Source organism: Culicoides brevitarsis, chromosome 3 (genome assembly GCF_036172545.1).
Source record: "Culicoides brevitarsis isolate CSIRO-B50_1 chromosome 3, AGI_CSIRO_Cbre_v1, whole genome shotgun sequence".
In the NCBI taxonomy this organism is placed as follows: domain Eukaryota; kingdom Metazoa; phylum Arthropoda; class Insecta; order Diptera; family Ceratopogonidae; genus Culicoides; species Culicoides brevitarsis.
Window position 1 is genome coordinate 27,025,284 of NC_087087.1, and position 13,913 is coordinate 27,039,196.

Sequence of the window (13,913 nt, forward strand, 5' to 3'; positions counted from 1 at the left end):
TATTATTCCTTTCGGCTTTGTAGTCATAATTTCCTAGCTTTTCCTAACGAGGAATATAAGCCAAAAGATGAAAGAAAAAGAAACGAAGAAAAAAACATGAATTGTCTTTATCGCATGAAAAAAAAGAAGAAGAAAAAAAGTTTTAAAGCGAAAAAAAATTTTAACTTTTTTTTCACAAAAAAATAATAACTCGTCTTGTGATAGTTTTAAGGAAAAGTAAAATTTTGTCGTCAACATTATTTATTCAAAAATTTAAATTTAGCTCTTTCTTGACATAAGAGGGCATTACTGGTAAATTTTTCATCGTTAGAGGGCGTTTTCGACTAAAAATTTTTCAGTAAAAGATCTTAGTGGTCAAGAATTAACCGCTAGAGGGCGTTATTGATCTAAATCGTTCAACAGAGGGCGTTGTAGTTACTTCCTATTGAAGAATTTTGAAATTGCAACGACCTCTATGGAACGATTTTTATCAATAACGCCCTCTAGCGGTCAATTTTTGAACAATAATGTCTCTATAGATAAATTTTGAAACTACTACGCCTTCTATGGAACGAAGTTACTGATCAAAAATTGTTCAATAGAGGGCGTTGCAGTTTCAAAATTTATCAATAAAGAGTTAACGATTAAAAAATCATTCAATAGAGGGCGTTGATAGAAAAGCGCTTAAATTTGTCTTTTCACGACAACTTTCATCTCATATTTTTATCATTTCTTTTTTGTAGGTAAGCCGTTATAAATATTATTCTAAAGAAGATATTTGCTCACCTGTGCACCAAGAAAAACTGCAGCAAAAAGAGAAAAAAAAATCCATGTCTGAAACGGGTTTCGCGAAAAACGAGCTGTTATGATGAGAAACTAGTTCGTTGTCGACGAAACCTGCACGTGACATGGATAAGACAACAAAATTAGTCGGCTTCAAGAAGAAAAAAAAACGAGATCAAAGGAAAAATCTTTCGATCGTTAGTCGGATGCACTCGTGCATCAATATCATTGCATTAAAACATCCTTCGATGACAATCAATTTGTTTATATAATTAAACTAATTGTGTGGTTTATTGTTAAAATCGCATTAAATTTTAATTTCGATGTTACCTGTCCAAACATCAATGATGCCGAGAACGAAAAACTAGCCACATAATGCAATACTGCTCGATAATAATATAAAATAGAAGCTATTAGTACAGTAACAATTTTGCCATATTTTGCATTAAACTCATGAAGTGAGTTGTGGGGGGGACGAAAAATGAAAATAAAACAACAAAATCATGTTGCAATAAAATGAACAGAAACTCTCTCGCTATATGCCACTTCACGAGTATTTTCAAATAATGCTCGTGAATGTAGCTACAGCTTTTTGGAAAAGTAACGTGCTTAATGATAACAACAACAACAACACGCCAGGAATTGTTTCTGCAACGATGAGTGCAACAAAATTTTCCAACGCGCCACTGTGGTTTTTGCGGCAATCCTATGTGTAAATTGGCAAAAAAGAGCATCCATCAATGCTTTAACTGTGCATGTGTCGTTGCTTGATAGATGATGGCTATTTAACATAGAGCAAATATGGGTTACATAATAAATTTTATGAATAAAATTTGTGGAAAAATATTGACGAATTTAATTTTGACAAAGTTGAATCGAAAACATAATTTTTCCGGGAATCAGTTTTATTTTTAAATGAATTTCGCGCCATTTTTCTACAGAATTTCCAATAATTCATTAATTTGGCATGAAATTCCTTTAGCAACAAAAATGCTTAAAGGCTCTTGTGATTCCAATTACCACAAATTTCTTGGAAATGTACCACAAATAATTATGTTAAATATAATGATTTTAAGGCAAGAAAATTATTTGTTTAGTTTTCCAGTTACTGTTAAAGCATTTTTGTCCTAGATATCTGAGACGAGCAAATTTGATTCAATGGAATTCCTTTTGCAGTAAACTGACTCGAATAAACACTTCAGACAGCTTCATGTTACAAAACTCAATGCATTTCGTTTGTCAAATATTTTCAATGGCCAAGTTCTTCAAAATTTGGGCAAATAAAATATCTTTAAAGCAATTGAATGGATTCTGGTTTCAAGAAACCACTCAAGAGTAAATACACAAATAAATATTTTGTGATTCATCATCTTGTCTCGTTTTAGTTGCTTCTGGATAATTACGACCTTCGTCATTGTTAGACAAAGATTCGTGTTTTCACTTTTTTGTTATTATATTTATTGGGTCTCGAGCAATCAAACCAGTTTCTGGTCTGTCAATAAAAACGTCACTAAAGTTCTTTTTGGTGATTTACAAATCGTTAACTGAGTTAGTCTTTGAAATACTGTTACGCAGTCAATACGTTAATATATTGCATCAATATTGAATTAACAGATATTTTTTGTAGTCCAACATGAGATTTAAACTTTTAGTTCTTGTCATGTCAATTTTTGTTTTGGTATCGCCAGTTTTTTCAGCGCCACAGTTTTTGCAAGGTAAGTTTGATTCATATTTTTAGACCTTTCAGGATTTTTTCCTTTTTTTGTCAAAAGGTCTCCTTGGAGGTGCAAGTAACGCAGCATCTGCCGCTCAAAATTTCAATACAGGCATCAATATTCCCGGAATATTTTCTGCTCGTTTTGGCGCGAGTAATGCAGCAGCTACTGCGGGTTCTGCTGGATATGGAGGCGCCAGTAATTCAAATGCGGCAGCACAATCTGTTGGAGCAGGAATCAATGTATTAGGTTACGACTTGGGATGGAATGCTGCCAATTCTGCTTCATACGGTGGATTTTTCGGATGAATTGGTTGAGAATGGGAAATAAGTTGTTTTTTTATTGATTTTAGTATTTTAAGTTGAGTTAAGAGCATGCTTTTTATTTATTATGTTAAATATTTATGTTGATGATGCTTTTAGAGATAGAAAAAGCAATGCTTTCAATAAATATATAGTAGTGAAACTTGATTTTAAAATGAAGAACCATTTATGTTCTATATGTGATTTAAAATCAATCCTATGGTTTAAAAGAAGATAAATTTTATCCTTCAAAGTGCTTATATTTTTTTTCTAATACGATTACTAATACGAGTTTTTATATTGAAAAATTTGAAATATTTTTTTCTTTTGAAGTCAAACTTTTGAGAGCTTATTATTTAAATCTACTTTTTCATTCTTTTGAAAACTTTTTTACGTTTTTTTTTTTTTGAAAAAAGTTTTTACGTTTCATTTTTACGAGTCATTTTTAACTTTTCTTTTTTAAAAGTAAGCTTAACACGATAAAATTGGGATGCGATAGCCGGTTTTTTGGCTGCATTTGACGTCGATTCATCAGACAATGTGCGTTTTTGTGCTGTCAATTTATTATCGGCTTTGCCGTCCGTTTTCTGATTCCCGAGATTTAAGTTTTCAAAGACGGGGGTCACTATAGCCTTGCCCTGATCACCTTTTATAATGAGTACTATTGGTGAATATTGGGCATCCACATTCAGCGGTTCATAACACGAAACCCAATACATCATTTTTCAATATTTGGGCTGAGGATCTCCATTTGACGCTTGACTCTGAATAAGTTGTTTTTTGATTTTAGCTTCAAGATAGTGATCTGTCCAAAGTGAGTCCTAAATATTGAATACTTTTGTTGAATATTAATCTTTCGTCATCATGAACTATCATCCTTAATATATTTGCTCAAATACCAAAAATATTGGATTTCTTTTATCAATCTGTATTTTTAGAGTTTCATGTACGAAAATTCTCTTTAATTTTTGTTCCAATTTTGTCTCCTTGACTTCAGTTACCAAGGCGTAAAATTTATCCATTTTCATTCCATTGGGAACTCTATCTAGGTAATAAAATTATTTTATGTGCTTTCAACTTATGATATTCTTCGTTATTCCCTCAACTTCTGCAAATACATAAGAACAAAATAAAAATGACTCGGAAATAAATTAAATTACTTACGTAAGCTCTCTTTCTGCAATCCTCTCCGCACACAATTTTTTTGTTAATTTACGAATCTCCCCAAAAAAAAAAAATTTGCTTTAAAGTCCGATTTTATACAAATTCTATTTGAATTCAATTATAACGTAAAACGTTCATTACGGATGCTCATATCCGGCTGGCAAAATTGATTGAACAGGATTTCGTACTGCTTTTCCATCGTTGTCTACCCGTTAACTTCCAACTATTTTCACACTGTGTTCACGGTGGTGGTGATGGCGGCGTCAAACTCAATTCCGGCAAAATTAAATTTTCGTGTGTATGTTCAAAAATCAATAAAACGATGTTTTTAGTGCTTTAAAGGCGATTACGATTTAGTGCCAGAGATTAAATTTATCGTCTTGTACGTTGGGATGCGATGCAGTGTCGGCGTCGTCATTGTTTGGACAATAGACAACATTTCTGATACAATAATAATAAAGGAGCGTGAAACACAATAGTTGATTAGCAGCGCGCCTCGTTACATGGATGATCTACTATAAATTTCCTCTTTTGCTGTGTCTTTCTTCTTATTTATTTTTTTTTTCGTCTTCGGGCTTTTGCGAATGAATGAATGAGAGCAAGCGACGACGTCGTCTTCGTTCATTATTAGATTTTTAAATCATCTTGCCTTTTTGATTACCACATGCAGTGTCATTATCAGTGTCGCTGGCACGCCATGCCGCTCGTTGGTGACGATGATGAGTGAAATTATTCTTCGTTCTTCCTTTTTTCTCTGTCATTCTTGGTGTCTGTCACCCTTCGCGATGTACTTAGATGTGCTACAAAGAAAATGTTGATGGTTGGTCATAAAATTCGTAAGATTTGTAGTTAAAAAGTAATTTAACAACTTTATTGGGAAGGAAATTCTCGGAAATCGTTGGATCGGAAAATATAGGGCGATAACATCAAAAGCGCGACTAATTAAAGTTTTTTTAGGAAATTTTTTTTTGTTATTTGAAGAATCAAGATTTAATAGAAAGAGAAGTGACTTATGGAAAATTTTCGGAGAAAAATATTTAAAATTAATTAGAACTCAAAGAAGAACTTTTTCATCATCAAAATTAGGATCAAAATTAAAGAAATTAAGAAAATTTATGAGATTTAAATAAAAAGGACAATTTTGGTTCAAATAAATTATTTAGAAATTAAAAATAAAATTTTTATGAAAGACTTACCTTAAAATTGACTCCAATAAACTTTTTCATTCCTAAAGTGGTCGAAACTAACAAAAATGTTCGAAAAACTGTCTGTGAGCGCCATCTGTTGGTGAGAAAATTTTCAAAAGCGACGCCTTATTATTCCAATAGCACAAATGGAAACTAATGACCGACCCCGAGACACATGTATCAGAAACTGAGACGAATGAAAGTGATAACACAAATTTATCACTTTCATTCGTCTCATGACTGCTTGTGATTCGGGTCCGTCATAAATTTCTAATTGAGCACTGGGACTTAAACTCCTGTCAAAAATTGAATTGTTCGAGTCATTGACGGCAAAATCCAAAGTTTTTTCCCAAATTCTCCACAAATTACCGCAGTAAACCCGCAAAATGAGCATGGAAATTGACGATGAAGAGATCGAGGTCACAACCTCGACCAGTTCGAAGGGCGAAAAGAAACGCTTCGAGGTGAAAAAGGTAAGCAAAATTCGCACAAAGAAAATTTCACTCATTTCCTGATTCACAAAATCTCTTTTTTCTCATTGTTTCCTAAAAATAGTGGAACGCCGTCGCATTATGGGCTTGGGGTAAGTTCAAATCTCCCGTTTCGACCTTTGACAAAATTAAAATTTTTGTTTTTCCCGCAGATATTGTTGTCGATAATTGTGCAATTTGTCGCAATCACATCATGGATCTCTGTATCGAGTGTCAGGCGAATCAGGCATCGGCAACTTCAGAAGAATGCACAGTCGCTTGGGGGGTTTGTAATGTAAGTTTTTGCTAAAAATCCACTTTTTGGATCAGAATTTAATGAAATTTTCCTATCCGCAGCACGCATTCCACTTCCATTGCATCTCCAGATGGCTCAAAACTCGGCAAGTTTGTCCCTTGGACAATCGCGAATGGGAATTCCAAAAGTACGGTCACTAGATCTCGGATATTTTTTTGATACGAACAACTTGATTTGATTTAACTCTCACTTAATGATTAAATAAAGAAAAAAAATAAGGATTTTTTAGTGTTTCTGGCTTAAAATTGTTCCAATAAGACTCAAATTTTAGTAAAAAATTATCTCAAAGCCTAAAAATTTAATTTTATATCATTTTATTTTTATTACCAAGCTTAGCTTACATTTTACTTCTGTTTTTTTATCAACTAATATTTTCTAGCAATTGTTTGAAATTATTTTCAAATACAAGTGTTAAATGTTTCGTTACTACTTATACAACTAACGAATGAATTTTATGTGATTTTCGAATTTAAAAAAAAAAGAAAAAAAAAATATCTCCCATTTTTACTGAATTTTTGTGTTTTTATGAAGAAAAAATATTTTTTTTTATAGATTTCTAAGCGTTAAGTTTGGCAGTAATTATGAGACGATGAATTATATCACACAGATTTCTATCAGTTTCTTCTTTTTCTCTAAAAAATAACTCGTGTTGGCACGAGAAACAGACTGCTCGTGAATGAAATGTGAAATTGAACAATTAAAAGCAAATAAATAAATGAAGAGAGCAGTCGATGTCTCGCTGGAAAAGGATGCGATTCTGGACTAATGAAAGAAAATATATGAAAAAACGTAAAAAAAAATTATAGGGAATTAATAATAATAATAACAACAACGGCAACTCACACAACTCAGTCTAGAGTGCATCGAAAATTATTTTAAAAGAAAAAAATGCTAAGTAGGAGGTTGCAGTGAGGAAAAATGTTTCAAATTGTCAAAAAAATTTTTTTTTTGTTCATAAATTTAATTTTTTTTAAATTTTTTTTATGAAATTTAAAAAAAAATCTTCAAAAAAATTCTTCCATTACCTAATTAATTTTTTTTTATTTTTTGTAAGAAAAAAAATGTTTTTTTACGATTTCTGACAAATTTCTGAAAATTCTTTAAATATTTATTTTTTTAAAATTATTAAAAATATTTTTAAATGTGGAATTCTTTTAAAATTTTGACATTTTTAAAAAAATATAAACATTTTTTTTTTTGAAAATTGATAAAAAAATTACGAAAATTTTTAATACACAGAAATTTTTTTTAATTTAATTTTTTTTTTAATTTGAAAAAAAAATTTCAAAATTTTAGTGTAAAGAAAATTATTAAAAATTTAACTTTTTAATAAATTTATTGAAAAAAGTCGATTTTTGACAATTTTTAGTTATTTTTTTTTTTTAACTGAATTCTTGAAAAAATTTAATTTGATTTAATAATTTTTCAGAAACTTTAAAAAAATATTTTTTTTTAATGATAAATTTTTGAAAATTTTTTAAAATGAAACATTTTTGCTCATTGCAACCCCGCCTTATTTAAAGAAACCACGAATGGAACCAAAATAGAATTTAACATGAGCCCAGGCACGATGTCAATTTGTAGGAATTTCTGGCTTGATGGCGGTTGCCAGTGCAGCGGCTGCAGAGGAGTTAGTTGTTGGCGACGACAACTCGCCTAAACTTTGATCGGATGACGGAATGTTAATAGTACGACAGAGTTGCTCATTGCCAAAGATTAGGCGAAGTCGTTTCATTTGGGTGGGTTTTGCCTGTGCCGCATTAACAAATGCTGTGTTCTGATGTGGAGATCTGCGTGAAACGGGCGACAATTCGCCGTCGCCGCCACCACTTGCATTGTAGTAGCAAGTGTTGTGCTGCAAATGCTTTTCCTTGTGTCTGTGGTGATGGTGATGATGTCGATGGTGGTCTTTTGACTTGTGTCGACTTTTTTTGCGTTTGCCCGACGACTCTTCGCTCCGGCCGTCACTCAGATCGTCGTCATCGTTATCGACGCCCTCAACACGCAACACCTCGTATTCCGGCTCATAATTACTGCCTGAACTCTCGTCGCTCAGATTGGTGCCGGACTCGATGAGCTCATCGATGATGGGACTCCGTTTCATGCGCAACGTCAATTTGAGACGGCGTTCGGGCGTTTTTAGCAAAGGTTTGTCGCCCGTGACACTCGCATTGCTTCCGTCTGTCTCATCATTGATGAAGGTCATCGAGTTGCTGTCCGGCAATTTATTTTCCCACGAACTACTGCTCTCGGACTCACTTACACTTTTGCGTTTGCGACTGGCAGACGGAGAACTTTTAAGTATTTCGTCGTCATCGTCATCCAAATGATCGATGCTGTACGGATCGTGTGTCGTTGTTGTCGTCGTTCCTGTGGATGTTGCTGACGAATTGTTCAGTTTAGCGAACAAATTTCCATTTTGAAGCTTTTGCAAGTTGAATTTTTGCTGTTGAAACGTGAACAATTGCGATGAAGGCGACATTGAAACTGTTTTTGGATCCGATGGTGAGTATCTAAAAAAAATAAAAAGAAAAAAAATTAACTTTTTTTTAAAGAAATTTCATTTCAAATAATCAATTTTTTTTATAAAATTTTTGAAAAACATGAAAAGGTAATTTCTTTTTTTAAATAATTAATTATTTTTTATTATTTTTTTTTTTTTTTTTGAATAATAAAAAATAATTTCAACTTTTTTTTATAAAAACTTCATTTAAAAAAAATGATTTAATAGTGAAAGGTCTATGAAATTTAATTTTTTTATAAAAACAAAAATTAATAAATAAAACTTTTTTTTTAGTGTCAAAAAAATATTTAATTTAAAAATTTTAAGCCTAAAATATTTAAAAGAAAATGTGTCGAGAAAAGTAAAATATTCAAAAAATTTTGCATATTTTTGTAAAATAATTTTAAAAATTAGCAAGAAAAATGAAAAAAACAATAATTTAAAAAAATAAATTTTAATTATATTTTTTTTTTACAAAATTTTGAATTTTTTACTGAAAAATGCCACTTAAAATGTCAAGAATATTAAATTCTTGGAAAAAAATATTAAAATTAAAAGATAAAGATAGATGAATCTTAGAATTTTAGTTTAAAATAAATTTTTTTTTCAACATTTTCTAAAAATCAATAAATTTTTAGTTTTTTTTCATTATTGAGTTTTTAGTAATTTTCTTGAAATTAAAAATTTAAAAAAAAAAATCAAATTATAAATAATTTTTCAGTTGTTCATTTAAAAATTTAGTAAAAAGTGCTAAAAATTTTTAAAAAAAATGATAAAATATAAATTTTTAAAACAAAAAAAGTTTTAAATTTCAATAATTTTTTTTAATATTTAATTTTTTTATGTTTTAAGTCAGTTTTTTTTAATTTCAAACAACAAAAGCCAGAAATTGACCATTTTTCAAGCTTTTCATCGATTTTTGGAAAAAAGATTAGTATAAAACAATTTAAATTATTGCACTTGAATAAAAGGAAAAAAAATCGACCTTTGAACTTATTTTAATGAAAATATCACATTCTTTTTTCATTTTTGTTCAAAAATTTATCAAAAATAATTTTATTTTAATTTTTTTATTCAAAAATATTTAAAAATGTAAAAAAAAAATTAATTCAGGGACAAAATTTTTCTCATAAAAAGTGCAAAAAAATAGATTCTTAGGAGAAAATTGAAAAAAAAATTAAGAAAATTAAAAAATTACCTTGTTGTTCGCAATGGCTTTCTCCTTCTCTGACGTTCCCCCGTCGTTTCCGTCGAATCTTGAATTTCATGCAGTTTTTCAGTCAAATTCTCGCGACTTTTGAACAAGTCATTTGAAGGCGATGACGCTAAATCTGTGGATTTTTGTTGGCTCGATCTCAGCGGATAAGGTTTCTTCCTTTCTTCCGGCTTGTTTGGCAGCTGTTCTTGCACCATCGACCCGATGCCGGAGCTCGAACTGATGCTGCTGACACTCGACACCGAGAGATCGTCGTTGCTATGCATGGAAGAAGCAATCACAGCGGCAGTACTTAAATCACTTAGACTACTGTTCGAGGAATTTCGGTTCGCAACCACGGAATCGAGTTTGGACGGCGTCAAAACCGTGCTGCGCGTCGTTTGTAACTTTGTCGGGGGCTGCGCGACAGGCGGCGATCTGCCACGTCTTCTCCGTTTCCGCGTCGGATTTTTCGTGGATTCTTGCGTCGTCGTGAGTCGCTTTGATTTTCGCGTGTGCAGTATCGTATTAGATTCGTTCGTGTTACTGCTGCAAGTACTTGTGTTGCTTCCCGTGCTGTTGACACGCGAGTTTTTTCGTGTGGCATGTCGCGTTGTTGGCGTCGTCGTCGACGAAACGTCATGAATGCTCAAATTCGGATGTTGCGCGATTATCATCTCGGCATCGTATTTCGTCAAACCCTTTTGTCGCAGTTCCTTCAGCGTTAACGGCGTCAATTGAACCTCCGTCGACGTGGTGACCTTTAATCCGCCGTTATTCGTGCCATTTGTCCCGTTATTTCCCGTGTTACTCTTGAACCGATTTATTCTGTTGTCCGTTTCGCGCAGTCTATAACCGCCCGGTGACACTTCCTCGCCTTGTTTGTCCTTTGCATAAGCTCCCGTGCCTCGTCTTTCGCAAGTTTCGCATTCGCAATACCGATTATTGTCGCCGAAAAAGTCTTCGCCATAGAAACAGGTGATTTCCTCGCCAATTTCGATGTCTCGCAGCACTTTTACGCATGCCGTGTCGCGTCCCGTAGCAACAAATTTGCAGTTGGCGCGACAATCGTGGTTGATGTAAGCCGCAGGACCGAGCCACAGTTGGGCACAATTTTTGCGACACGAGTACATGACGGAAAAATCGTTTTTGCCGGGACGTAATAATGCTTGTTCCTCCGCTTCGGACAGTTCGGCAATGCATCCGACGAGATATTCGATTTTTTCGTTCTTGAACCATTTTTTGGTTGCGGAAATCTTCGCTCCCTTTTGATCTTCGAGACTGTAGCGGAAACACGGTTCTATCACAAAGCCTGATTCACGGTCAAATACTCGGAGGTATCGATAAATCTAAAAAAAAAATAATAAAAATTTGTTTAAAAATATGATTTAAATAATTTTTTGCGATTTTTTGAGTAAAATTTTAATATTTAAAATATAAAATAACGAAAAATTATTTAAAAATTGAATAAAAACTTTAAAAAAAAGTAATTAAAAAAAATTTAAAAATAAAAATAATTTTTTAAACATTATTTTAAATATTAAATTATACTTCATTATTTTTAAAAATTAAAATAAAATTAAATTAATAATTTTTTAATAAATTTTAAAGATTTTTAATTAAAAAAATTTAAAAATAATTTTTAAAAATTTAAAAAATAAATTGCAAAATTTAAAAAAAAAAACATCAGTGTCGAAAAAATTTTTTTGAAATGAAAGTATTAAAAAATAAATATTATATTTTTAATATAAATATTATTTTTGCTTGAGAAAAAGTCAAAAGTTGTTGACTTAATTAAAAATTATTTTAATAAAATTAAATTTTTAATTTATTTTTAATAAAAAAAATTAAATAATAAATAAATAAATATTTTAATAAATTAAATATTCAAAGAATTATTTTAACATTTAAAAACGTCAAAAAAATTAATCAAAAATCTTTTTAAAAAATAATTTAGAATTCTTTATAAATTTAAAAAATAAAAAAAAAATAATTTAAAAATTTAAGAAAAATAAAATTAAATTTAAATCTTAAAAAAAATAAAAATTTAATTATTAGGTATTTAATTTAATTTAATTTTTTAAAAATTAAAATTTAATAAAAAAATAATTTTTAAAAATTAAAAAAATCTAATTTTGATACTTTTGAATATAAAAAAATGAAATATTTAAATTATTAAATAGAATTTTTAAATTATTCTAAAAAAAAAAATAGTATTAAAATATAAAAAAACAAATAATTTTTAAATTTTAAAATATTTTAAAATAAAAAATCCTTACATGTCCCTGCAACCGCTTATGTGCCACTTTACTCCTATTCGTAATACTTCGTGCAATCCAATCGCCCTTCATGAGTTTATCGTACGTCTCCTGATAATTTTGTGTCTTAATAAACTCCTCAATAATCTCCCGGATGGCATTCGAGTTTATCGGTCGCAACGCCCGAAAACGACAATTCATCTTGTGTGACTGAAATCCCAAAATGGGGTCCAAAACGAGCGCCGTCGCCAAATCATCGTTATCCGAGAGCTCCTTCGGTGTCATGCCCGTCGGTGGCATATTGGCCGAATTGCTGCCCGAATTACTTCCTGCATCGATCACCATCTTTCTAACTTCTATTTTCTTCAAAATCGCTTCTTCGTTAAAACTTTATCTTTGTTTTTTTCTTGTTGTTTTGTAGCTGTTGTGGCTTGTACAGCGTCCCAGTCCACTGTGTCTAGATGCAATCGCATTTGTGTTGAGCAAGACGTCGACGTCGTCGATGTAAAGAAAGAAAGAAAAGAAAAAAAAAGAAGAAATGTTAGAGAGCCTGTATGTACAGAGAGATCAATGAATGAAAAAAGTAAACGCCGCATATTCGACGTACAGACCGTAACAAAGCACCTCAATACAAAATAGAAATGCGCATGTGTTGGTGTGTCGAAAGACGAGACACTCTTAGACACACAAAAAAAAATATAAATTTTATCAAAGAAATTAGAATAAATTTAAATTTCCATCCAGAATTTGCCCCCTTAAATCCCGCATTTCCTGCCCCCAAACAATTTCGGCGGAAAAATTCATTTTATTGCATAACAACTGGCTCTTCCCAATTCTAACGGAACCCAAAAAATAAAAACTAAAAAAATTGAATGAGTCGAAAAGCCAAAGCGTTATGAATAAAAAAAAGGTCTCCATGATGGAAATTTCGAGTCAAACAATTTCCATCCCAAAATCGGGGATTTTTTGCTCCCAACCTCCGCGAAATCCATCAAAAATTGAAAACTTACCATGTTATTACTGCATTTTGGCGATATTTAATCTACTCTTACGTTATTAACGCAATAATTTAAGGCAAAATCTTCTTTTTCTCTGGTTTGCGACGTTTGATATCTCAGTACGACTGTCGTATGGCGCACACAGATCCATAGATACCCGCGCTTTGTTTGGCATTTTCGACCAATCGCGCCTTTTCGAAGATCGCAGCGTCCATTGACGTACGAAAATGTCAAAAATCGACATGTCACAATGTGACTCGGGTCACTTTTGTGCACTGGGTCCGCAGTATTGTCATTTTTGCCGCACCAATCAGGATAAAAGAGCCCTTCGGATTGGTGGAAATGCAGAAAAACGTCGCATTTGTAGCGAATTAGGAACGACATGCTATGGACGCCGTAGCGCTGCATTGCCACAAACGTCTTAATATTAGGGACATTTAGCGTGTGCATTTTTAGCGAATTTCCATAAAATTTTCTCGCAAAATCTCGTTGCAAAGTGCGAATAATTGTCGGATAACGCGCAAGGAAGACTTTTGTGCCGATAATTGCGGAAATTCCGCGGTATTAGAGTGAAAAATCGTCGAAATTGGTGCGAACCATACTCGCTGTGGACGTAGCTACGTGCGTGAAGAACATTAGAAACACACAAAAAAAAATATATATAATATTAAATGGCCATTCAATCTCTCGATTGAAATTTTTTTAGTTGGAACGGAGATTAGTGAGGCTTGTGAGATACTTTAGGCGAAACTTTTGCACGTGACGCCACCAAAGAAACCACATAAAGGCCCGAGTTACAGCCAAAATTGACAAAATCTTGTGAAAAAAAGAAAGAAAAAAAGTTGAAATGATAAGTTTTTAAAGTCAAGTGTGTGTACAACATTATATGTGGTGTAGAAAAAAAAAGTTTGAGTTCAATTTGCGGAAGACATATTGGCAATTTGTTTCTTTTTCACTTGCTATTCCGAATCCATAATTGATATCTAGCCAGGCAGTTGCACCGGATTTTAACGCAAGGTAAGAAATTACAACAAAATTTTTCT

General features: G+C 32.0%; 2 protein-coding genes across 4 annotated transcripts; one reads left to right on the forward strand and one right to left on the reverse strand.

Annotated features, from left to right (window-relative positions):
• The first annotated feature begins 5,408 nt into the window (after window positions 1–5,408).
• Window positions 5,409–6,137, forward strand: LOC134834062 (RING-box protein 1A). The gene is made up of 4 exons (XM_063848592.1): window positions 5,409–5,603; window positions 5,686–5,713; window positions 5,774–5,895; window positions 5,958–6,137. Exons 1-4 carry the CDS (start codon window positions 5,517–5,519, stop codon window positions 6,054–6,056), a joined length of 336 nt encoding a protein of 111 aa, XP_063704662.1. The 5' UTR covers window positions 5,409–5,516; the 3' UTR covers window positions 6,057–6,137.
• Window positions 6,138–6,219: 82 nt separating this feature from the next.
• Window positions 6,220–12,984, reverse strand: LOC134834061 (histone-lysine N-methyltransferase Suv4-20). Of its 3 annotated transcripts, none has more exons than XR_010162143.1 (5): window positions 12,883–12,984; window positions 11,894–12,329; window positions 9,618–10,963; window positions 7,424–8,429; window positions 6,220–6,673 (listed from the first exon to the last, which is right to left on the reverse strand). XR_010162143.1 is itself a non-coding variant. In XM_063848591.1 (5 exons), exons 2-4 carry the CDS (start codon window positions 12,215–12,217, stop codon window positions 7,490–7,492), a joined length of 2,610 nt encoding a protein of 869 aa, XP_063704661.1. In that variant the 5' UTR covers window positions 12,218–12,329; window positions 12,883–12,984; the 3' UTR covers window positions 6,220–6,678; window positions 7,472–7,489. The 3 variants fall into 3 exon arrangements, 2 of the variants coding, with proteins under 2 accessions (XP_063704661.1, XP_063704660.1); XM_063848591.1 differs by having other exon boundaries at window positions 6,220–6,678; window positions 7,472–8,429; XM_063848590.1 differs by lacking the exon at window positions 6,220–6,673 and having other exon boundaries at window positions 7,359–8,429.
• Between the last annotated feature and the right edge of the window lie 929 nt (window positions 12,985–13,913).